The sequence below is a fragment of the Mesoplodon bidens genome (genome assembly GCF_964165515.1).
Source record: "Mesoplodon bidens genome assembly, chromosome: X".
Taxonomy (NCBI): domain Eukaryota; kingdom Metazoa; phylum Chordata; class Mammalia; order Artiodactyla; family Ziphiidae; genus Mesoplodon; species Mesoplodon bidens.
Window position 1 is genome coordinate 114,227,102 of NC_138163.1, and position 22,973 is coordinate 114,250,074.

Below are 22,973 nucleotides of genomic sequence, written 5' to 3' on the forward strand. Positions count from 1 at the left end.
ATGGTGCTGAAGGGGATTAATAAGGAACTTAGTGATTTGGCCCCTGACCCTCCAGCACACCGTTCTGCAGGTCCAGCTGGGGATAATATGTTTCATTGGCAAGCCACAATTATGGAAGCTAGTGAAAACCCATATCAAGGTGGTGGATTCCTTTTGACAATTCATTTTCCTACAGACTACCCCTTCAAACTACCTAAGGTTGCATTTGCAACAAGAATTTATCATTCAAACGTTAACACTAATGGCACCATTTGTCTCAATATTCTAAGATCACAGTGGCCTCCTCCTTTCATTGTTTCGAAAGTTCTCTCATCCATTTGTTCACTGCTATATGATCCAAACCCAGATGACCCCCCCTAGTGTCATACACTGCATGGATCTATAAAACAGAGAGAGAGAAGTACAAAAGAATTTCCCAGGAACGGACTCAGAGGTATGCCATGTATGCTACCTTAAAGTCAGAATAACCTGCATTATAGCTAGAATAAACTCTAAATTACTGTTAAAAAAGGAAAAAAACACTCATTCGAAAAGATGCACGCACCCCAATGTTCATAGCAACATTACTGACAATTGCCAAGATGTATATACCACATCTTCTTCACACACACACACACACACACACACACAATGGGATACTAGTCAGCCATAAAAGAAGTATGAACTTCTGCCATTTTGCAACAACATGGATGGAGCTGGAGGGTATTATGCTAAGTGAAACAAGTGAGATAGAGGAAGAAAAACACTGTATGATACCACTTATATGGAGAATTGCAAAAATAAAGCAAACAAGGGAAATATGACAGACTCACAGATATAGAAAACAAACTAGTGGTTACCAGTGGGAAGAGGGAAGGGGGAGGGGCAGGGGAAGGATAGGGGATTAAGAGGTACAAAATACTATGTATAAAATCAATAAGCTACAAGGATATATTGCACAACAAAGGGTATATAGCCAATATTTGATAATAACTGTAAATGGAATATAACCTTTAAAAATTCACGTGAATCACTCTGTTGCGTACATGAAACTTATAAAATATTGTACATCAACTATACCTCAATTAAAAAAGATCTACTCTCTTAACAACTTTCAAATATACAATACAGTATTATTAACTATAGTCACCATGCTGTACATTACATCCCCAGGACTTCTTTATTTTGTAAATGGTTTGTACCGTTTGGCCATTTACACCCATTTCATCCATCCTCCACCCCACACCTGTGGCGACCGCCAATCTGTTCTCTGTATCTCTGGGTGGTTTTTCTTTTTTTAAATTTCCACATATAAGTGAGATCATATAGTATTTGTCTTTGTCTGTCCCTCTGTGTTATTGCAAATGGCAGGATTTCCTTTTATTTATTTATTTTTTTTAATGGCTGAATAATATACGAGGGAGGGTGAGAGTGTGACTGTGTGTGTGAGTGTGTATCACATTTTCTCTATCCATTCATCCATTAATGAACACTTATGTTGTTTTCATGTCTTGGTTATGGTAAATAAATGAATATGGGGGGAGTGCAGATATCTTTTCCAAAAAGTTGTTGTTTTCTTTTCCTGCGGATAAATTTCCGGGAGTGGAATTGCTGGATCACATGGTAGTTCTATTTTCAATTTTTTGATGAACCTCTATACTGTTTTCCACAGTGGCTGCATCAATTTACAGTCCCATAAACTCATATTTTCTTGAATAATTTAAGCACATCCTAAATGCAAAAAGGTATATATCTTTTCCTAAATTTAAAAGGTGTATATCTTTTAAATTTTGGAAAAGAAAGACTGGATGGAGTACACCAAACCCATAAGTGAACAGCTTTAATTTTTTTTCTCTATCTTCTTATCCTATTCTACCGTGGACTTCTTTCACATTACCAAGGATATCCCTATTCCAATTCCATGCAGTCTTGTTCTGGATCACATAGATGATTTAAAATTTTTCAATTTGTATTTCAAACAACAAAATTCTTACTTCTAAATCTGATAAAGAGCAATAAGTGTGTGACCCACGTCACTCATAAGCTTACGTTCTGAATCTAAATAAACTTTCTTTTGAAAAGAAAATCACTTGAAAATTACCAAAAAAATAAGTCAACAGGAATTTATGCATATCAGGAACACTGGTTAACAGGCTTTTCCAACCACACAGTGAAGAATCGGCCTCTACCTCACTAGGGGTGACAGGAGCGACTGGATGTGGCCCTGGGATGTGCACTGGCCGTGGCAGTAGTGCCAGCCCTGGCTGCAGCCCTGGCTCGGGCTCTCTCTCCCTCATCTCTCAAAGCCTCTTCATACCAGGATGGGAAGGCAGTGGGGACCCTATCAGTGACCCTGGCCAGACACTCCAGGGCTTTCATCTTGCTGGTTTCAGCTTGGGCTCTTGATCGCTGTCACGCATCTGATGATACACCAGGCACTTTTCCTGCACCAAATATTCTGTGATAAGCTTCCTGGGCTCCCCAAAGATTGAATGCCTCCTTCCACCATAGACGTCCCTCATATTCAGGAATCCCCAGATCTCCTCCTCAGAGGCACGGTCGCCATTCAAGAAGATCACACACCCAGGAGAGGCATCAGGAGCCCATCCTTCGGAAACCCCCAGCCACTGCTCAGACTCCCATCGTTGGTGAGGTCTAGCTTGCTGACAAGGGCATAGGAGTGACCACTCGGCTTGACTTCCTTCAAGTCAAGGCCACAGACCAGTTCCGTGTGCTCAGTGGCTCTCCTTAGGATCTCGGGGAATTGTTCCCTGTACATTTTGTTGACAACCTTCAGCATGTCTGCCTTCGTAATGGGCTCTTTTATATTTCTGCAGTAGGAATTGCATCAACATCCCTGCCTTCCTGGTTAGAAGGTCTTTCCGGAAGCTCTCAGTGGAGGTTGAGGCTTTAGAGCGACGTGCACTTTCTCATCTTGGCTCTTGACATCTTTTTCAGACATTGTGCATGGAACAGCTGAGAAGTAATGATGGTGGATGTGGATCTCTGAGGCTCCTAGGAATGCCAGCCACAGGGGAGTCCAAGGAAACATCCCCAAAACAGGAGAGGAAGAGAAGGGGGACTCTTTCCTGCTGAGTGGTTTGAGCACCCTGGAGATCCTGGGTCTCACCCCGGGCATGCTGGCATTTCTCACGAGCACTGAGTTTACTCTTGTGACCCTAGGGAATGATGAGTGTGATCAGGAACAGCAGGCAGGAGTGTGGGTGATGCCCGCACTTGGAGGAGGGAAGAGGAGGGAGAATGAGATGGTGTGAGGACCTTCAGCAGGGAGATTCCACATAAGCTTTAACCAAGTCCATCTCTGCAGGTTCCCTTGAGGGCACTGCCCTAGGACTCTGCAGGGCTCTTGTTCTCCTGGTCAACCTGTCCCCGAGAACCCAGTGGAGGAACGGTGAGCCTTAGGCTGCAGCCTGCCTGCCCTGTGTTTTACTGACTAGGGTGACAGCAGGGTTGATAGTGGGGCCACTTGTGTTTTTCAGTGTAGGGAGTCCTCTGTGTTTAGCTTCAGGATTATCGTGACAGCTCTTGGCAAGGCCTGGAAACTCCCCTCTCTGTGACTCTAAAGTTGACACCCCGAAGCTCTCCGGGACCCACAAGAAGGAAGTGACAGGGGCACCTCAGCCCACCACTCTTATCAGGGGGAACCCAGCAGTTAAAGCTCCGTGGGTACCTCTCTGTCCTGAGCTTGTCAGATCCCAAGTGGTCATTTGGAGTCCTCACTTGGATACCGCACAGGGTCATGGACTCTTCCTTTTGCTCACTGGGGGCTGGACCTTCAGACCGAGGATCTCACCTCCTTCCAGAACTCATATAAAATGGGATGTGGATCCATGAAAGAAATAATTGACAAGCGAGATTTCATTCCCTTAAACTTCTAATCTGCAAAAATACACCATCAAGAGAACAAGAAGATGAGCTACAGTCTCAGAGGAGATATTTGCAAAAGACAGATCTGATGAAGGCTTTTATCCAAAATATACAAGGAACTCTTAAAATTCAATAAGAAGGAAACTAACAACCCGATTAAAAAAATGGACAAAAGATATGAACAGATACCTCACTGAGGAAGATGTACAGATGGCAAACAAGCATACGAAAAGGTGCGCACCATCATATACCATTAGGGAACTGCAACTTAAAATTACAACCAGATACCACTACATGCCAAAATCCAAAGGACTGACCGCAGGAAACGCTGGTGAGGGTGTGATTCAATAAGAACGCTTGCATTGTCGGTGGTGATGCAAATGGTATAGGCACTTTGGAAGCCAGTTTGCAAGCTCCTTAGTAAACTAAACGTATTCTATACTGTTGGTGGGAATGGAAATTGGTCCAGCCACTATGGGAAACAGTATGGAGGCTCCTCAAAAAAATCAAAAATAGCATATGATATTGTCGGCAATCCCACTACTATCCAAAGGAATTGAAATCAGGACCTTGAAGAGATACCTGCATTCCCATGTTCACTGCAGCATGATTCGTAACAGCCAAGCTATGGAAGCAACCTAAATGTCCACCGATGGATGAACGGATAAAGGAAGTGTAAAGTATACATACAACGGAATATCATTCAGCTTTAAAAAGAAGCTAACTTCTCCAGCTATGACAGCGTGAATAAATCTAGAGAACTTTATGTTCCAGTGAAATAAGCCAGACACAGAAGGACAAATACTACATGATGTCATTTATATGAGGAATCTAAAACAGTCAAAGTCAGAGAAGCAGAGAGTAGAGTGGTGGTTGCCAGGGGCTATGGAGATGGGGAAAATGAGAAGGTTTTCATCAAAAGTTACAAAGTTTCAGTTATGCAAGGTAAGTCCTAGGGATCTACTATACAGCATAGAGCTTACAGTTAAGAAAACTATATGGTACACTTTCTAACAGGTTAAATCTCACGGTCAGTGTTCTTACCACACACACACAATAAAAAGGGTGGGAGGAAACATTTGGAGGTCATAGATATGTTTATGGCATAAACTGTGGTGACTGATAGTTTCACAAGTGGATACCTATCTCCGAACTCATCAATTTGTATTCATTAAATATGTACGGTTTTCGTGTGTCCATCCTACCTCGATAAGTTGCTTTTTTAAAACACCAACTAAACATACTCTTACCATACAATCTAGTAATCATGCTCCTTGGTATTTACCAAAATGAGTTGGAAACTTACATCCACACAAACACCTGCACGCCGATGTTTATAGCAGCCTTACTCATAATTGCCAAAACTTAAAAGCAACAAAGGTGTCCTTCAGCAGGTAAATGGATAAATAATGGAATACCGTTCAGTGCTAGAAATAACTGAGTTATCAACCCGTGAAAAGACATGGAGGAACCTTAGATGTGTACGACTAAGTGAAAGAAACTAATCTTAAAAGGCGACATGCTGCGTGATTCCAACTACAGGACATCCTGGAAAAAGGCAAAACTATAGAAAAAGTAAAAAGACCAGTGGTTGCCAGGGGTTGGGGGCAGGGAGGGATGAATACAGCACAGAGAATTTTCAGGGGAGTGAAATTACTCTGTATGACACTATGATGGTAGGTACAAGTCATCCCACGTTCGTCGGAACCCACAAAGCGTACAACACCAAGAATGAAGCCTAAGGTAACTCTGGACTTTGTGTGCTAATGATGTGTCAATGCAGCTTCACAGATCGCAGCGAGCGGCCCACTCTGATGGGGGGTGTTGGTAGCGGGGGGCGGTGTGCGCTGTGTCAGGGAGGAGGGTACATGGGAAGTCTGTACCTTCTGCTCCAGTTTGCTGTGAACCTAAAACTGCTTTAAAAACAATAAAGTGAACTAAAGAAAACACCGATGGGGGTGGTGGTTGTTGCTCAGCCTCACACCCTTCCCTGGGGATTTAAGTCTTGAGTGCAGGCGCAGGGCCAGTTTTCCCCTCTATCCAAGAGTGGGTGGGCCTCTCAGTCCTCACTCAGTTTCCTTGATCTGACTCCTGGCAGGGCCTGAGGCTCCCCTCTTTCTCGACCTGAGCACATCTCTTCAGAGGAAGGCTCTTATTTCCCTGAGATCCACTAGGAGGAGGTGAGGGTGGCCTTACTTGGCCACACCTGCCATGCCATGAGTGACAACTGTGTCAGGCAGGCTGAGACCATATGATGGTGATCCCACTCAGGGTTCTAACTCAGTGCCCTAAATCTCACTCACGCGAAGGCCTAAGGTTCCCCCCTCTGCTGCCCTGGGACCTCCCCCTCAGACCAAGTTCCGCACTTTTCTGTTATCCCTGAGAAGGATATGAGGCCATCTCTCCCTGACATTTACACCAGGATCTGTCACGGCAACAGGGAGGATTCTGTGAGGTCTCCGCTGATATGGGTTTGGTGGGCCCTGAACTCTTCAGGGTGCTCACCTTCCTCCTGGCGCACCTTGGAAATCCTCTCCCTACTGACCTGAGCTGCCCAACCTCAGGCCAAAGTCTTCACTTTCTCAACCTCTTACGTGGAAATCAGGTTCAGCCACATCTTGCCAAGGCTGTCTGGGGACTCCGAGGGCTGACGGCAGGGTCGGGAGTCCATGGGACACACTGTTCGGGGCTGGCAGGTGTGCTTCCTTCATTCCTCATTCAGTGTCCTCACCATCACATGTGGCAGAGACTGGGGCTCCTCCCTCTACTGACCTGAGCTCATCCTCCTAGGTAGGACTCACAAGGCCCTGAGAACCCTGAAGAGTAAGTGAGAGCATGCTCAGGCTGACAACTTTGCCTGGCATGTTGCTCTCCCCAGGCCACCCGTGAGGGGCCCTTCATCGTGGCTCCTGTTTCTTGATTAAAGGGCCCATCCCTGCAAACTCTTGACCAGTTTCCCTATTGCAAACCCTTCAGAGACTGGGTCTCCGTCCCAGGGGTGATGTGAAGTAGGGAAGTTGTAACACAAGGCAGGGTGGATGGGCTGTCAAGGAAAAAAAATACATCGGTTTTGCCCTTCTCTTTACCAGCAAGACTTAGCCCTTTATGTAACTTCTCTTTGAATAGATTTAACTTCCAAATGCAAAGGGCTGTCCAGCATGATTTTCTGAGCCCGATCTTTTGAGGCTATCTGACTTTGGATACATAGATGATCATACTGTCACTAAATATCTTCCTCTGCTTTCTTCACCCTTTTCAACTATTTTGATACGCTTATTGCTGTGCTTACGTATTCCCACCCAGTGTTTTGGGCACAGGGTCCTCCTTTTTATCACCTGAGATATATTTTGTACTGAGTGAGAAGTAAGGTGAATTATGGAACACAAAGTTGGCCTCGGGCTGGGAGGAATGGAAAAGTGTGGGCGTCAGACTTAGTTAGGCCAGGACACTGTCACTTAACAGCTGTGTGAAATTGAACACATTACCAAACTCTGTGAGCCTCGGTCTTTTCATCTGTGAAATGGGTTTGAGAAGCTCTGTCTTGGGGACTGATAGAATTTGTAGAATGCCTGTGAAGTGCCTGGCCCATTGCCTGGCCGGTACTGAGACTTTCAAGGATGCCAGTTCTTACTCTGATTAATTTGTCCCCTGGAGTTTCAACCCACTACACTGAGATGTAACTTTCAATCCAGGAGATGCCAGAGAATAAGCAGGGCTCTAGGGCAAAGAAACCCCTATCCGGCAAAATCCTGCTCAGCAAGGAAAACTAGTTACTTCCCTGTTAAGAGTATGTCATTCAAGGTCAACATGAGGTAGACTTCCTCAGTAGATGCAACACGAAGCTCTAAAATGTTTCACGGACCAAAAACTCACCTCCCTCTCAGTTGCCCTTCTTTGGGAACCACTCCCACTTTCATTCATTTAACCACACACGAATATCTATTCCTTGCCTAGAGTTTGCCAAATTACAATCAAGATAACTTAATTTGAATGATTTTTGTTAGTGGAGTGGGCTCTGGCTCCCCCAACTAGGGCAAAGAGTGCCAGTCCAGTGGCTTCTGGGCATCCCACCTCAGGAGAGTACCACCCTTATTTCTCAGAAGCTCCCTGGAGACATGACGTGAATAAAACATCTAATTTGCATAGTGTTCACCTGCACTGGGACAAGAGCACAGGACACATTCTATTCCTGCCTCAGGTGATTTCTCTCTGATCTACCTACAACCCCAGAGTATAGGGAGACCTTGAAGATACTGCAGGTTTGGTTCCAGACCCCCAAAATAAAGCGAATAGCACAATAAAGTGAGTCACAAGAATATTTTGGTTTCCCAGTGCTCTTATAAACTTTATGTTTACACTATACTGCTGTCTATGAAGCGTGCAATAGCATTATGTCTAAGAACAATGTACATACCTTAATTAAAAAATACCTTTCTGCTAAAAAAAAATGCTAACCATCACCTGAGCCTTCAGCGAGTCCATCTTTTGGCTGGTGGAAGGTGTGAAATATTGTGAGAATTACCAAAATGTGACACAGAGACATGAAGTGAGAATACGTTGTTGGGAGAATGGTGCTGAAAGACTTGCTGGAAGCAAGGTGGACACAAACCTTCACTTTGTTAAAGAGGAAAAGAAAAAGCAGTATCTGTGAAATACAATAAAGCAAAGCGCAACAAAATGAAGTGTGCCTGTAACTGCTAAGGGCAGTTTCCCATTCCAGGCTTTGTCCTTCAACTATACAGCCCACCAGCTGAGGATCTGGCCCCTGCTCAAAATTATCAGTCTCATCTAGCCCACCACACACCTGACTTATAATTACGTCCCACTGCAGGACTTACATTTTCCCAAGGCCCACCACTGCCTTGCATCAGGGAATTTACATTTGACTGCTATCATGTGAAACCACCCCCCTCCTTTCTTATCCTGTCTTTTCATTTGTCCTTTTGGTCTTAGAGTATACATCACCGTTTCCTTTATATGATAGCTGCTTCTTGACTCTATAAGTTTATGGTCAGTAGCTAGGCCTTCTTTCTTCTCAGCTCTCACAGTCCTAGCAAGGAGCCTTCTAAGAGCAGATGCTCAATTCATGTATGGGGAATAAATGAGCCTGTGAGCATGAGGTCTACTTTATTATGATTTAATTCTACATTTTTGAATGAGCCAAGCACATACTGTTATTTATATAATTTTATAAAACAGAGTAAAAGGAATTAGGAAACCAAATATTGACCATCTTACTTTTTCTATACGATACTACAGTATACTACTATACTATACTATATTTAACTTCTTCACATGTTCAAGGAATTGCATATTGCAATGCCATGTTATCTTCCACCAAATTACTAAAGAGATGGAAGTTTTCCCAATCTGTTTTACAAAACAGCAAAACTCTTATTCTTAAACCTTATTCTTGAAACCTTATTCTTAAACCTTATTCTTAAAACCTTAAAAACACTAAGGTTTTAAGATTTCATTTAGGAGTTAACCTTTGAAAGACAGCAAAAAACAAAAACACAGACGTATTTCCAAATTCCCCATACAGAACAGGGACACAAAGGTATTATACACTGTTCCCTCCGTCACACCCAGCCCTACACTACTTGGAACACTGAACACTCTCTTCAGCCGCAAAGTGCAGAATCTGCCTCAGATTCTGTGTGGCAGGAGCTGGACAGAACCCTGGAAGATCCACCGGCTCGCGCTCTCTCTTCCTCATCTCTCAAAGCCTCTTCAAAGCAAGATTGGAAGGCCCTGGGGATGGTGTGATTGATCTTGGCCAGGAACTCCAGCACTTTCATCTGCCTGGTTTCGGCGTGGGCTCTCGGGCCCCACAGGAACTCGTAGTGTGCTGGATCACTGTTGGCCACTTGCCGGTATTCCAAATACTTCAGCTTCACCAAATCTTGGGTGATGAGCTTCTTGGGCTCCCCAAATCAGAAGTGCCTCTTCCCAGCATAGACACTCATCTTATTCAGGAATTCCCAGATATTCTCCTCTGTGGCACAGTTGCCCTTCATGAGGATCACACCCAGGAGACACATCAGGAGACCGGTCTTGGGTAATCCCCTGCCACAACCCATGGTCCCATTGTCAGGGAGAGCCATTTTGCTGACAAAGGTATAAGAATGCTTGGTACGGTCGACCTCCTTTAAGTCAACACCAAATACCGCCTCCATGCTGAAACAAGCTCTTCTGAGGATCTCAGGGAATTGCTTTTGGCACTTCTTATTGATAAACTTCAGCATATGTGCTTTTGTAACAGGCCTTTTCTTTTTACACATGTGCATCAGGAACTGCACCAACAAATTCACTGTCTGCCTTCGAGAGCCTTTTCGAGACCGCACGGCGGAGACGGGGCCTGAGAGGAACTGTGCTTTTGCTCCATTTGGCCTTTGGCTCCTTCGGATGATCTTGTGGGAGAAACACCTGCAGGCTTAGTGGTGGTGGCTAGGGCCCTCTGACGACTCTTGAGAGTGCTACGTGACTTAGCAGCCGGCTTTCTCGGAGTAGTAACTCCAAGAGGAGGAGGAGGAGACGACGAGGCGGCTTCCTCCTCGGCTGCAGTGGCCTGAGCACCCGTCAGACCCTGGGTCCCACTTTGGGCCTGGCGGCGTCTCCTACGGGTGCGGAGCTCCCTGTTCTGACCCCGAGGCATGGTGACTGTGGTCAGGGACAACAGGCAGGAATGCAGGTAGGACAGCGGGTGATCTGGCAGAGAGGAGAGAGGATGAGAGGGTGTGAGCGCCTACAGCAGGGAGGTACCCCCCTGCCTTTAAGAGGGCCACTCTGCAGGTTTCCGTGTGGGCACTGCTCTGCGAACACACAGGACTCCTGTGCTCATCACCCTGTCCTCTAAGAACCCTGTGGAAATAATTAAAGTGAGCCTCAGGCTGCAGCCTGCCAGCCCTGCCTGGTGCTTACTGGGGCCGAGAGCAGCAGTGGGCAATTATCTAGTCCTTGTGGAGCCCCCTCTACTCTGGAGCATTGGGGTCCCCTCAGTTCATATTCAGGACCATCGTATCAACTTTGCACAGGGCCTGGGCCCCCTCCTCTGCGCTGCTCTAAATTTATACCTCAGACCCAGGTCCTCATCTTCCTGGGATACCTTAAGAAGAAGTGAAGGGGCACCTCAGCCCAGCGCCCCTGCAGGGGGGCACCCACAGCTGACAGCTCTATGGGACTCTGTCCTGGGCTCCTTGGGGTCCTCAGTCCTCATTCAGGGTCCTTGCCTTGGCTCCAGGTAGGGCCTGGGATACCTGCGTCTGATCTGATGTACCTCTTCTCAAAGGCTCTCACCAATCTCATACCATCAGAAAAAAAGGAGGGCTCACATACACCTGACTTCCATACCTGGGCTCCCCAGCGCTGCAAGCAAGGAGGGGGGGCCCTCTCTGTTAGTCTCCTCTGTTTGTGGGTGAGTGGTATCATCACTGTTCTTTCAGGGTCCTCACCCTGACTCCTAGAAAGCCCTGGGTCTCTTCCCTCTGCAGACTCGAGGCTGTTCAATTAGTCCAACACCCTCACATCTCTGAACTCTCCAGACAAGTGAGAAGAGGGCTTCAGCTTGACAGATACTCTGGGTTTCTACTCAGAACACGGGCAGAATTTATGAGACCCTACATTTTAGAGTCGGTGTTCACCTCAGTCCTCACTCAGGTCTCTGACCTGAACTCTGCATAGGATTTAGGACTCCTCCCACCAGTAACCTGGGCAGTCCAGCCTCAGAGCAAAGCCCTCAACTCCCCGAGTCCCTAGAGGGGAAAGTCAGGGTCCTACATATATGACTACCCCTGGCTGGAGCCTCCCACAAGTGTAGGGGCGCTGCTTTGTGATGCCACCCCTAAATGGGGAGAGGCCCCCTCATTAGTATTTAGGGTCCTCACCTTCACCTCTGTTAGGACCTAGGTATCCTCCCTCTGCAAGACGGAGCTACTCCCTAGACCGAGGCCCTCCCATCCCCGAGACATCTCAGGCAGAACTCGGTTGGAGGGCTCTGTTGGGGCTTCCCAGGGCCTACAGCAGCAGCGAGACTTAGCGCAGTTTGTTACGGGCCGAGTGGTACCCCTCACTCCCCACTCAAAGTCTTCACCTTGACTCCAGGCCAGCACTGGGAATTTTCTCTTGCCCGGCCGGAGGCATGGCCCTCAGATCAAAGTTCTCACTTGCTGGAACCTCTGAAGCCGAAGTCAGGATGACTCACATCCGGCCACGACTACTCAGGGTCTCCGACAGCTGACAGCAGGGGCGGGGGTCTGTGGCACTCCAGTGTTCTGGAGCCGGCGGTCCCTAGGTCCTACATACAGAGCCCCCATCTTGGAATCTGTCAGAGCCTGGGACTCCTCCCTTTACCGAACTGTGCCCACAAGCTTCACCTCCTTGAGCTCCTGGGGGTGGGGGGGGGGGGAAGTCCGGGCCTGCTACCTATGACCGCCCCCCGGGCCTGGAGCCTCCGGGAACTGAGTGCATGGGTGCGGCTCTGTTGCCATCTCCACTCCCTCATTAGCACTCAGGCCCCGCCCCCACCCCGCCTTGACTTCACTTAGGGCCTAGGTTTCCTTCATGTACAGAATCGGGAAATTCTCTCTTAGATTAAGGCTTTCCCCCTTGAGAATTTCCAGGCAGAACTCAGCCTAACAGCTTTTCGGGAACCTTCCACATTTGATCACAGAGGCGGGATTTGTGGGGGTCACCTGTGTTACGGGAAGGGGGAAGGGTCCCTTGGGTCCGCATTCAGGTCCTCACCTTGACTGCAGATCAGTCCTGGGAATCCGCCCTTGGCCGAACAAACGCCGTGGACAACCTTCCGGCTCCTCGCCCCCGGAGCAGAAGTGTGCGAGCCACTTCGGTTAACGGCTGCCTTGCGTGGGGTTCCAATGGCTGACGCGAGGGGCGGGGCTCTACGGGACCCCGGGGTTCAGAGGTCAGCCGCCCCTTGATCCTCCCTCGCGGTTCTCTCCGTGCCGTCTATTAGAGCCCGTGACCCCTCCCTCTGTGGTCCCGAGTCCTCCGGCCTCCAAACAAAGCCCTCACATCCCCGAGTCCCTAGTGGGGAAGGCAGGGCGTTGTTCTGACCATCTCTGCCTGACAAGAGGGGCGCCACCCTGTGAGCCTCCCTCCTTGGGAGAGAGACCTTCTCATTAGCACTGAGGTCCTCACCCTGACCCTGGTTTGTCTGGTTATGGCCAAGACCCCTTCCCTTGCAGAAGTGGGAGCTGATCCTGATAGACAAAGCCCTTCCCTCGCTGAGACCAGACAGATAGAAACGAGGAGGCTTCTCATCCCTAGAGCTCTGCTGCCTGGGGCCTCTCGTGGTTAAGAATGGGGGCAGGGGTCTGTAAAGCCCCCTCATTTGTGGGTCTAGTGATACCTCTTTCCTCACTCAGGGACCCCACCGTACTCCTGGCCAGTCCTGGGACCTGATCCTCCCTGACCCTCCAACCTGAGCTTCTCCCTCTACCGAACTGAGGCTGTTCTTCTTAGACCAAGACTTTGACCTCGCTGAGAACTATGAGACTTATAAGAGAGGATGCCCTGCCTGGGCATTCTAGGTCTGAGAGAACGTTTGGGCAGGTCTCTGAATGACCTATATTTTGCCGTGGTTGTCTCTCCAGTCCTCACTCATTTCGGGGGGTGGGGGCGTGTTCCTTTTGTCTATCTCTTGGATTAAAAGGTTCCTGGGGAATGCCACATCCCTGCAAACTCTTGAGCAGTGTACCTAATGCAAACCTTGTAGTTTCATGTCCCAGACTTGACGTGAGATGGGGAAAATGCAACATAAGGCAGGGGGCCCAGGACAGGGGTGGGCTCCCAGAGAAAAAGAATGCTAACCTGTCCTTCTCAATAGCCAGAATTAGCCTCACCTGTGACTTGTTTTAACTGATTTATAGGCATACCTCTTTTTATCGTATTTCACTTAATCATGCTTCACAGATATTCTGTTTTATTACGAATTGTAAGTTTGTGGTGACCGTGCATTGAACATGTGAATGGGCGCCGTTTTCCCAACACCATGTGTTCACGTGGGGTCCCTGGGCCACATTTTGTTAATTCTTGAAATATTTTAAACTCTTCCATTATTTTCTTAGGGTTCTCTGCTCAGTTATCTTTGTTATTATTGTAACTGTTTTGTATTTTTAAATTAAGATGTGTGCCTTTTTTTAGACACTGTCTAGTAAGTGTACAATAGGATTAACAACTTTTATAAGCACTGGGAAACCCAAAATCTCATGGGATTTACTTTATTGCAATATTCGCATTATTGCGGTGACCTAGAACCCAACTCACAGCATCTGAGATATGTGCATACTTCTAAAGGAAAGGAGCTGCCCAGGATGGTTTTGTGCTTCCCCTGACTGAGGTTGTCTGACACTGCATATAGAGATGATCCTACTGTCACTGAGCAGCATCTGTTTCTTCTCCTTATTCCTGTTCCTCCTCCTTATTCCTAACTGGCATTTACTGAGGTATTCTTCAATGCTTTGGATAGATTCCAATCCCGTTCTTTAGCCACACAGTCCTTATCTTTATCCCCAGATACATTTGAGTGTCAAGGAATACAAGCTCTGCTTTAGGCCAAGAGGAGTATAACAGTGTGAGATCTAGAGGAATTCAGACCAGGAGTCTAGTCCCAGGCCTGTCATTTACTAGTGTTACCCAGCAAGGGCTCACTGCCTGACATGCATAGAAGCCAATACTATGGCACTGGCTTTTGAGACAAAAACTTTATTCCGGGACTGCCCTGGTGGTGCAGTGGTTAAGAATCTGCCTGCCAATGCAGGGGACATGCAAGAGGGAAGAGATATGGGGATATATGTGTATGTATAGCTGATTCGCTTTGTTATAAAGCAGAAACTAACACACCATTGTAAAGCAATTATACTCCAATAAAGATGTTAAAAAAAATGTGTTGAAAAAGGAAATGACACAAATGAACTTATTTACAAAACAGAAACAGACTTACAGATATCGAAAACAAACTTATGGTTACCCAAGGGGCAACGTGGGGCACGAGGGGTGGATAAATCAGGAGCTTGGGATTAACATACACACTACTATATGTAAGACAGATAACCAACGAGGACCTATTCTGTGATAACCTGTATGAGAAAAGAATCTGAAAATGAACGAATATATGTATATGTGTGACTGAATCACTTTGCTGTACACCTGAAACTAACACATTGTAAATCAACTAAACTCCAATAAAATTAAAAAAAAAATACCATGTGATCCAGCAGTCCCACTCCTGTGCACATATCCAAAGAAAACCATAATTTGAAAAGGTACACGTACCCCAATGTTCACTGCAGCACTATCTACAATAGCCAAGACAGGGAAGCAACCTAAATGTCCATCGACAAAGGAATGGATAAAAACTACGTGGTACATATATACAACGGAATATTACTCAGTCATAAAAAAAGAAAGAAAGAATGCCATCTGCAGCAACATGGACGGACCTAGAGATTATCACACTAAGTGAAATAAGTCACACAGAAAGACAAATATCATATATCACTCATATGTGGAATCTAGTTTTTTAAAATGACACAAACGAACTTACTTACAAAACAGAAACAGACTTACAGATATCGAAAACAAACTTATGGTTACCAAAGGGGAAACGTGGTGGGGGCAATGGATAAATCAGGAACTTGGAATTAACATACACACTACTATATATAAGACAGATAACCAACCAGGACCTACTGTATAGCACAGGGAATTCTACTCAATATTCTGTGATAACCTATATGAGAAAAGAATCTGAAAAAGAAAGAATATATGTATATGTATAACTGACTCACTTTGCTGTACGCCTGAAACTAACACAACATTGTAAATCAACTATTCTCCAATAAAACAAACAAATAATAATAAAAAAGGAATATACACGTGTAACACCACCTCTGGGCAATCATCTCAGGCATGGGTGAAAAACCCCATCACCCTGTAAAGCAAGGTTTCCAGTCCAGGAGCAAGGTCTTTTATCTCCTGAGTCAGAGGACCCTCATTAATATCAATCAGGTTTAATAACGTTTTGCCACAGTCATCCAGTAGCCAACTCCCATTAGCCAATCCTAACAAATGTAACAGTCAGACCTAAACAAACATAGGCAAACAAATCCAAAGGCCTGGGACTTCAACCCAATCCTTTGAGTACCTCAGCATCTGTAACCTTTTGTACTGTCTCTCTGAGGGTGGCACTCTAGCCCATGATCCTAGCCTTAGGACTCTAACCTGGACTCTATCCTGACCAAAAAAAAACTCCCCCCCCCACCAGGCAGGACTCTAACCCACAATTCCGACGAGATTATTAGACAATTTAGGTACAGGCACATTTTAACAAGGTTACTCACCCAAAAGACGTCTGATCCAGGAGCTGTTTCTTTTCTCAAAAGTGAAAGTAGCCCGAGGAGCCTGGAGCGCCATGGCGGGGAAGCAGGAACCCAAAAGCCGACCTTCTAGACAAATTCAGTCTAGGTGGCTACTCAAGGTTGGTGCCGAGGGCCCACACTCTGCCAGGGGCTACAGTGCCTCAGGCAGGCGGTCACAAGACCTAAATCTCACCTGGGTTGCCAAAACTTACTGAACAAGGGCTCACTGCCCTGTGTGCGCAGAAGCCAACACTATGGCAACAGTTTTTGAGAAAAGAGCTTTACTGCAAGGCCGACTAACACAGGAGACAAGGCTCTCAAATCTCACCTCAATCCAGCGGTCTGGGTGAAATTTAAGGGGTTAGGGTAATTTCAAACTTGGAAGCTAATTGGCTAGTCTTGAATTAGTCCATATAAGCTACACATGCTGCTGGAGGCCAGCTTTTCCTTAACTGAAGGACTTTCACGGGCTCTCCAGGCAACATTTCTATTCTCTGAGTTCTGCAGACGGAAGGTCATCCTGGGGTCATGGGTTGCTTCTTGGAGATGTGCAGTTCTGTCTCTGTAAAATAACTCAAGGTTTGATTACTCAACACCCTATTTAAGGAGGCAAAACCAGTTTAAGCTGATCAGTTGTTTTACCTGCTGTTTCACTAGCCCCACGAACTTGAGCACATTAACCAAACAGCAAGACAAAGAAATCACAATTAACTAAAATGCTGCCTAGCAAGGACAATCATGTAACATCCACACCAGAGGATATAATACGTAATGCGCTTGTGGGAGAATCTTTCCCAGTTGGAAACAACTCAAAGCCCTTAGAATTTTTGTCATTGACCAGTATCTTCCCTACCCGCTACCCTTTCTTCTAAATAACCATGATTTCCATTTATTTAACTACCAACAAAAATCTAGAACTTGCCTACAATTTGCCAAATTACACACAACATAGAACAATTGAGTACCCTTTCAATGGCGAGGTCTCTGGCTCCCCCAACCCAGGGTAAAGATTGCCAGCCCAGTGGATTCTGGATTCTGTGAGGCCCTCCATCTGAGGGTCTGGCCGGGCTCACCACTCCCACAGTCTCATCTAGCCCACCAGGCAACCTCACTTAAAATTACTTCTCACTGAAGGCTTGGCATTTTCCTAAGGCTCCAAACTGCCTTGCCTCAGGCCATTTACACTTGATTGCTTTCAGCTCCAACTGCCCGCCCTCTTTACCCCTACATTTTACTTGTTCTGTAGGTTGTAGAGTGTATCTCACCATCTTTTTTTTTTTTTATAATAGCAGCTCCTAGACTCTAAAATTCAATGGGCAGGGGCTAGATCTTGTTTTTGTGGTGGTTGTTGTTTGGGGGCTTTTGGGGTGGGTGGCAGGGGGAAGCATCCACAGTACTAGTATGAAGCCTTCCAAAGAGCTCATTCTCAATTAATGATTGGGAAATTAAAAAAGAGTAAGCATGTGGCCTAATCCATTAAAATTTAACTTATCTTATATTCCTGAATAATCTAAGCAAATCCAGGTGTATAACTTCTACTTTTACAAGAAGAAACATGAGAAGGATTTAGGCAAACCACAAATTGACGATCTTTTCCTTATTTATAGTCTTTCTTTCGGTCTTTATTGATTAAATATAAGGTACCTACCGTATACTATGCTCAGGCTTTTTTTTTTTTTTTTTTTTTTTGCTGTACGCGGGCCTCTCACTGTTGTGGCCTCTCCCGTTGCGGAGCACAGGCTCTGGACGCGCAGGCTCAGCGGCCATGGCTCATGGGCCCAGCTGCTCCGCGGCATGTGGGATCTTCCCGGACTGGGGCATGAACCCGCGTCCCCTGCATCGGCAGGCAATTCCTACTGCAGAAATCTAAAAGAGCCCATTATGAAGGTAGACATGCTGAAGGTTGTCAACAAAATGTACAGGGAACAATTCCCTGAGACCCTAAGGAGAGCCACTGAGCACATGGATTTTAATGAGGTTCCTTACCTCCATGAGAGCTCTGGGAGGAAGTGAGTATGACGCATCATGTCACCATGCCTAAGTGACATAGCCTCAGGTCTGACAACAGGGACAGTGCTCTCTGTGGTCCCCTTCTTTCTGGGAGAGATCCTTTCATTGTCAGCCAGTGTCATCATGTTGACTCTTGTTAGGAACTGGGTACCCTTCCTCTGCTGAATGAGGCCTCCCCCATCAGTCCAAGGACTTTAAGTCCCTGAAACCATCCTCCTTCAGGCAATAAGGGATAAACTTAGCCTGAAAGCCCTGTCTATTGCCTCCCAAGGCCAATTACAGACGCGGGACTTTCTAAGGATATATGTGTGACGGGGTAGTTGGTTGCCGCACTCCTCATACAGGACTTTTACTTTGACACTGTCACGCCTGGGATTCCACTCTCTGCTCAACAGCCAGCCTAGAAACCAAGGTCCTCACCTCCCTGACACCCTGCAGGCAGAAGTCAGGGGGCACTTGACCCTGCCAGCTCTTGCCTATGCCTCCCAGACCTAACAGCAGAGGAGGGGCTAAGTGTAGCCCTGTCAGTGGTGGACTGAGTGGTCCCCATGTCCACAGACAGGGTCTTCACTACGACTCTGCACACTTCCTGGGACTCCATTCTCTGCTGATCTAAGGCTGAGGGCTCTGCTGATCCCCAAAGTCCCCACCTTCCCGCGACCTGAGTTCAAAGTGTTAGTCACAAGCAGCCAGGACTGTTCTGGACCTCAAGGGGCTGCTACAGGGGATGGGACTTTATGGGACCCTACTGCTCTGGCTGGGTCTTTCTTCAGCTTTATCACTGTCATTTCTGTGAGAGACTCACACGCTCTCCTCTACCAACCTGAGAACTCTGCCCTTAGACACATTTCTTATGGCCCCAAGAAGCCTGAAGAATAAGTGAGGGTACGGTTAGCCTAACAGGTCTGCCTGAGACCCTCTGTGTCTGAGAGCAGACAGGAATGGTGTCCCAGTGACCACCCCCCAATATTCTGGGGTGTTGGTCTCCTCAGTCCTCCTACACGGGGCCCTCGTCTTGGTTTCTATCTCTTGGATTAAAGCCTGCTGAGGAAATTGCACATCTCTGCAAACTCTTGAGCAGTTTTCGCTCTGCAAACCTTACAGAGAATGGGTCCCTGGCCCAGGAGTAATGTGAGATGGGGAAGCTATAGGACAAGGCAGGAGTCCCAGAACAGGTGGTGGTAGCCTGTCAGGGAAAAAAAGTACACTGATCGATTCTATCTCATCAGCCAGATGAAGATTCCCACGTCACTTCTGTTCTGATAGATTTACTTTCTACAGGGAAGAGACTGTGAGGATGATTTTGAGAGCCCCTAGTCTTTTGAGGTTATCTAACATCGCAAATGTAGGTGCTTATACTGTCACCGAATACTGTCTCTTTCATTCATTTATTTATACCTCTCAAATATCTTGGTATTCTTACTGCTCTGGCTACGTATTCCAGTCCAGTAGTTTGAGCACAAGGCCATTCTTTTTATCACCTAAGACAAAGTTTGAAGGACTGGGAAAACAACTGAAATAAAAGACACAGGGTGTGTCTCAGGGTAGGAGGAGTACAACAGTACGAGCTCTACAGTAATTTAGACCAGGAGTCTAGTCCCACCCCTGTCATTTACCAGCCTTATGAATTTTGGCACATTACCAAACTCTAACTCTATGAGCCTCAGGCTCTTCCCTGTGAAGTGAGTTTGATAAGACCAGTCTTGTAGGACTGGTGGAATATATGTGATGTATGGAAAGCATCTGTCACTGTGCCTGTCTTGTACTGAGACATTAGGGAATGGCAGTTATTACTATGATTATCTTGACCTCAGATGTTACCATCAATCCAGCTGGGATTTTTTTTTTTTTTTTTTTTTACATCTAAGGGATGTCAGAGAATATGCAGCATTCTAGCTGGAAAAAATCCTCCCAATCAGCCAAAATTCTGCTTTTAACAATGAAAACGAAGGAATATGTTCTCTCCACCCCCTCTTTACCCTGCTTTTTTACTTGCTCTTCGAAGTAGAGAGTATCTCACCCTTTTCCACATAATAATAGCTTCTCTGCGAAACTGTAATTGCATGGGCAGAGGCTAGGACTTTTCTGACTAAACATCCCCAGTACAAGCACAGAGACTTCTTAAGAGCAGATGCTCAGTTAATGTTTGTGTGAAATAAGAGGCATGAACAAATCATTTGCTAGAATTTATATTCTCAAACATTCTTGAAAACCATAAGCAAATCCAGTCTATATCTTTTATTAAATTTACAAAAGAAAGACTAAATGGAGTAAGGCAAACCAAGAATTGATCAACTTTTACTTTAGCTCTCTGTCTTATCTATCTTATCTCTCCATCTAGCTACCTAGCTATCTTCTGATCCTATTTTAGGGTGGTGTTCTTTCATGTTTCCAAGGATATTCGTATCCTAAAGTGATGTTATTCTTGTTCTGGACCACAAAAGTGATTTAAGGATTTCCAATTCGCATTTCAAAAAACAAAATTCTAACTCCTAAATCTGACAAACAGCAATAAGTGTGTGATCCACGTCATTCACATACTTATATTTTGAATCGAAATAAACTTTCTGTTGAAAGCAACACCAATTAAAAATGCAGGAAAAAGTCAACAAGTTATTTAAGCATATCAGGAACACCGGTTAACAGGCTTTTCCAACCACACAGTGAAGAATGGCTGGGCTTCAGACCTCACTAGGGGTGTGAGGAGAGGCTGGACGTGGCCCTGGGACGCACACGGCAGTGGCAGTAGTGTCAGCCCTGGCTACAGCTCTGGCCTCGGCTCTCCCTTCCTCAGCTCTCAAAGCCTCTTCATAACAGACTGGAAAGGCACTGGGGGCCACACCAGTGACCTTGGCCACAAACTCCAGGACTTTCATCTTGCTGGTTGCAGCGCGGGCTCTCCGGCCCCACAGGAACTCATAGCGCGGGGGATCGCTGTGGCGCACCTGACGATACACCAGGTACTTTTCCTGCACCAGATCTTCTGTGATAAGCTTCCTGGGGTCCCCAAAGATTAAGTGCCGCCTTCCATCATAAACACCGAATTTACTCAGGAATTCCCAGATGTCCTCCTCAGAGGCGCGGTTGCCACTCAAGAGGATCACACCCAGGAGAGGCAACAGGAGCGCACTCTTCGGAAACCGCCTGCCACTGCTCCGACTGCCATCATCGCTGACATCTAGCTGGCTGACAAGGGTATAGGAGTCACCACTCGGCTTGACTTCCTTCAAGTCAAGACCAAAGAGCCGCTGAACGCGCTCAGCAGCTCTCCTGAGGATCTCGGGGAACTTCCCCTTGTACCTTTTGTTCACAAGCTTCAGCATGTCTGCCTTTATAATGGGCTCTTTCACTGTATACTTCTCCAGCAGGAAATCTATCAACATTCCCACCTGCTTGGTTAGAGGATCTCTCTGAGAGCTCTCACGGGAGGCTGAGGCCCGGGAGGAATTTTTCCGTGCCTCAACCCGGCCCTTGGCACGTACATCAGATCCTGGGCCTGAAACCCCTGCAGCACGAGAGCTAGTGGCTGGGGCTCCCTGAGGCTCCTGGCGAGTGCCAGCAGCAGGGGAGCTCGGGGGAGTACCCTGAGAAACAGAAGCGGGGGACGAGGGCGACTCGTCTATCTCTGCTGCAGTGGCCTGAGCACCCCCGAGATTCTGGGCCTCCCTCCGGGCCTGGCGGCGCTTCTCACGGGCACGCAGCTTACTCTTCTGCCCCCGAGGCATGACTATGGGCAGGGACAGCAAGCGGGGGAGTGGCCAGGAGAGCAGGTGATGCTGGAACCTGGAGGAGGGAAGGTGAGAGGGTGTGAGCACCTTCAGCAGGGAGGTACCACCCTGACTTGAAGAAGGCCGCTCCGCACGTTTCCTTGAGGGCTCTGCTCTAGGAACCACTGGGCCCTCGTTCTTGCTCAGCCTGTCCCCTGAGAACCCAGCGTAAGAAGCGACAGTGAGTGAGCCTCAGGCTACAGCCTGCCAGCCCTGCCTGTGGCTGACGGCGGTGACCACAGATCCTGGTAGGGTAGGCCCTCTCTGGGTTCCAAGGGTCCCTTTCGTTCACAAACAGGATTGTCACATCGACTCTTGGTAGGGCCGGGACCTCTTCCCTGTGCTGCTCTAAAGGAGACACCTCAAAGCTCCCCGGGGCCCACGAGAAGGAACTGAGTCATGGACACTGTCGGGGTGCACAGCGCTGACAGTGCTGTGGGGCCTGCTCTGTCCTGAACTCGTTGGTCCTCAACCATTCAGCGTCCTCATCTTGTCGATACCAAGGGTCTGGGACCCCCCACACCCCCGCTGTGCTTCTGCCCCTGGTGTGGCACCTTCAGACGAAGGATCTCATCTCCCTTAGAGATGATACACAGAAATGAGGAGCCTCCGCCTGACAACCGTGCTCTGGGCCTTCAAGGGCTGAGCAGAGGCCTGGGCAGGACTCTTTATTATTCCTTTGATTCGGTGGAAGGGGGCTGTGCTACCTTCAGTCGTCATGCACGGTCCCCACTGGGTCTCCTGGGAGGATCTGGGGGACCTGAGGACATTTCCTCACAGTAAGGCCCACAGCTCCCTGAGACCGAACGGTGGACGTGAGGATGGCCTTACCTGGCCACAGCGTCCCTAGCGTCCAGAGGCTGAAGCTGCAGCAGGCACGCTGAGGCCCTATAACGCGGGCTCCTCCCTCACGGTGCCCATTTCTCACTCAGGGGAGGGTCTACGGTTC

The 22,973-nt window shown here is 47.2% G+C and overlaps 1 protein-coding gene and 2 pseudogenes across 3 annotated transcripts; 1 reads left to right on the top strand and 2 right to left on the bottom strand.

The window, feature by feature from the left end:
- LOC308609462 (ubiquitin-conjugating enzyme E2 D3-like) lies at window positions 1–467 on the top strand (annotated as a pseudogene). The gene has a single exon. The product of its transcript is annotated as a ubiquitin-conjugating enzyme E2 D3-like (transcript).
- A 1,705-nt stretch (window positions 468–2,172) lies between these two features.
- LOC308608371 (melanoma-associated antigen B4-like) lies at window positions 2,173–22,046 on the bottom strand (the record flags this gene model as incomplete). The annotated part of the gene is made up of 2 exons (XM_081221357.1): window positions 21,116–22,046; window positions 2,173–2,340 (listed from the first exon to the last, which is right to left on the bottom strand). The coding sequence occupies exons 1-2, from the start codon at window positions 21,980–21,982 to the stop codon at window positions 2,173–2,175; spliced, it is 1,035 nt and encodes a 344-aa protein (XP_081077483.1). The 5' UTR covers window positions 21,983–22,046.
- On the bottom strand, window positions 9,492–10,525 carry LOC308608368 (melanoma-associated antigen B3-like; annotated as a pseudogene). Its single transcript has one exon. The product of its transcript is annotated as a melanoma-associated antigen B3-like (transcript).
- Window positions 22,047–22,973: the final 927 nt, after the last annotated feature.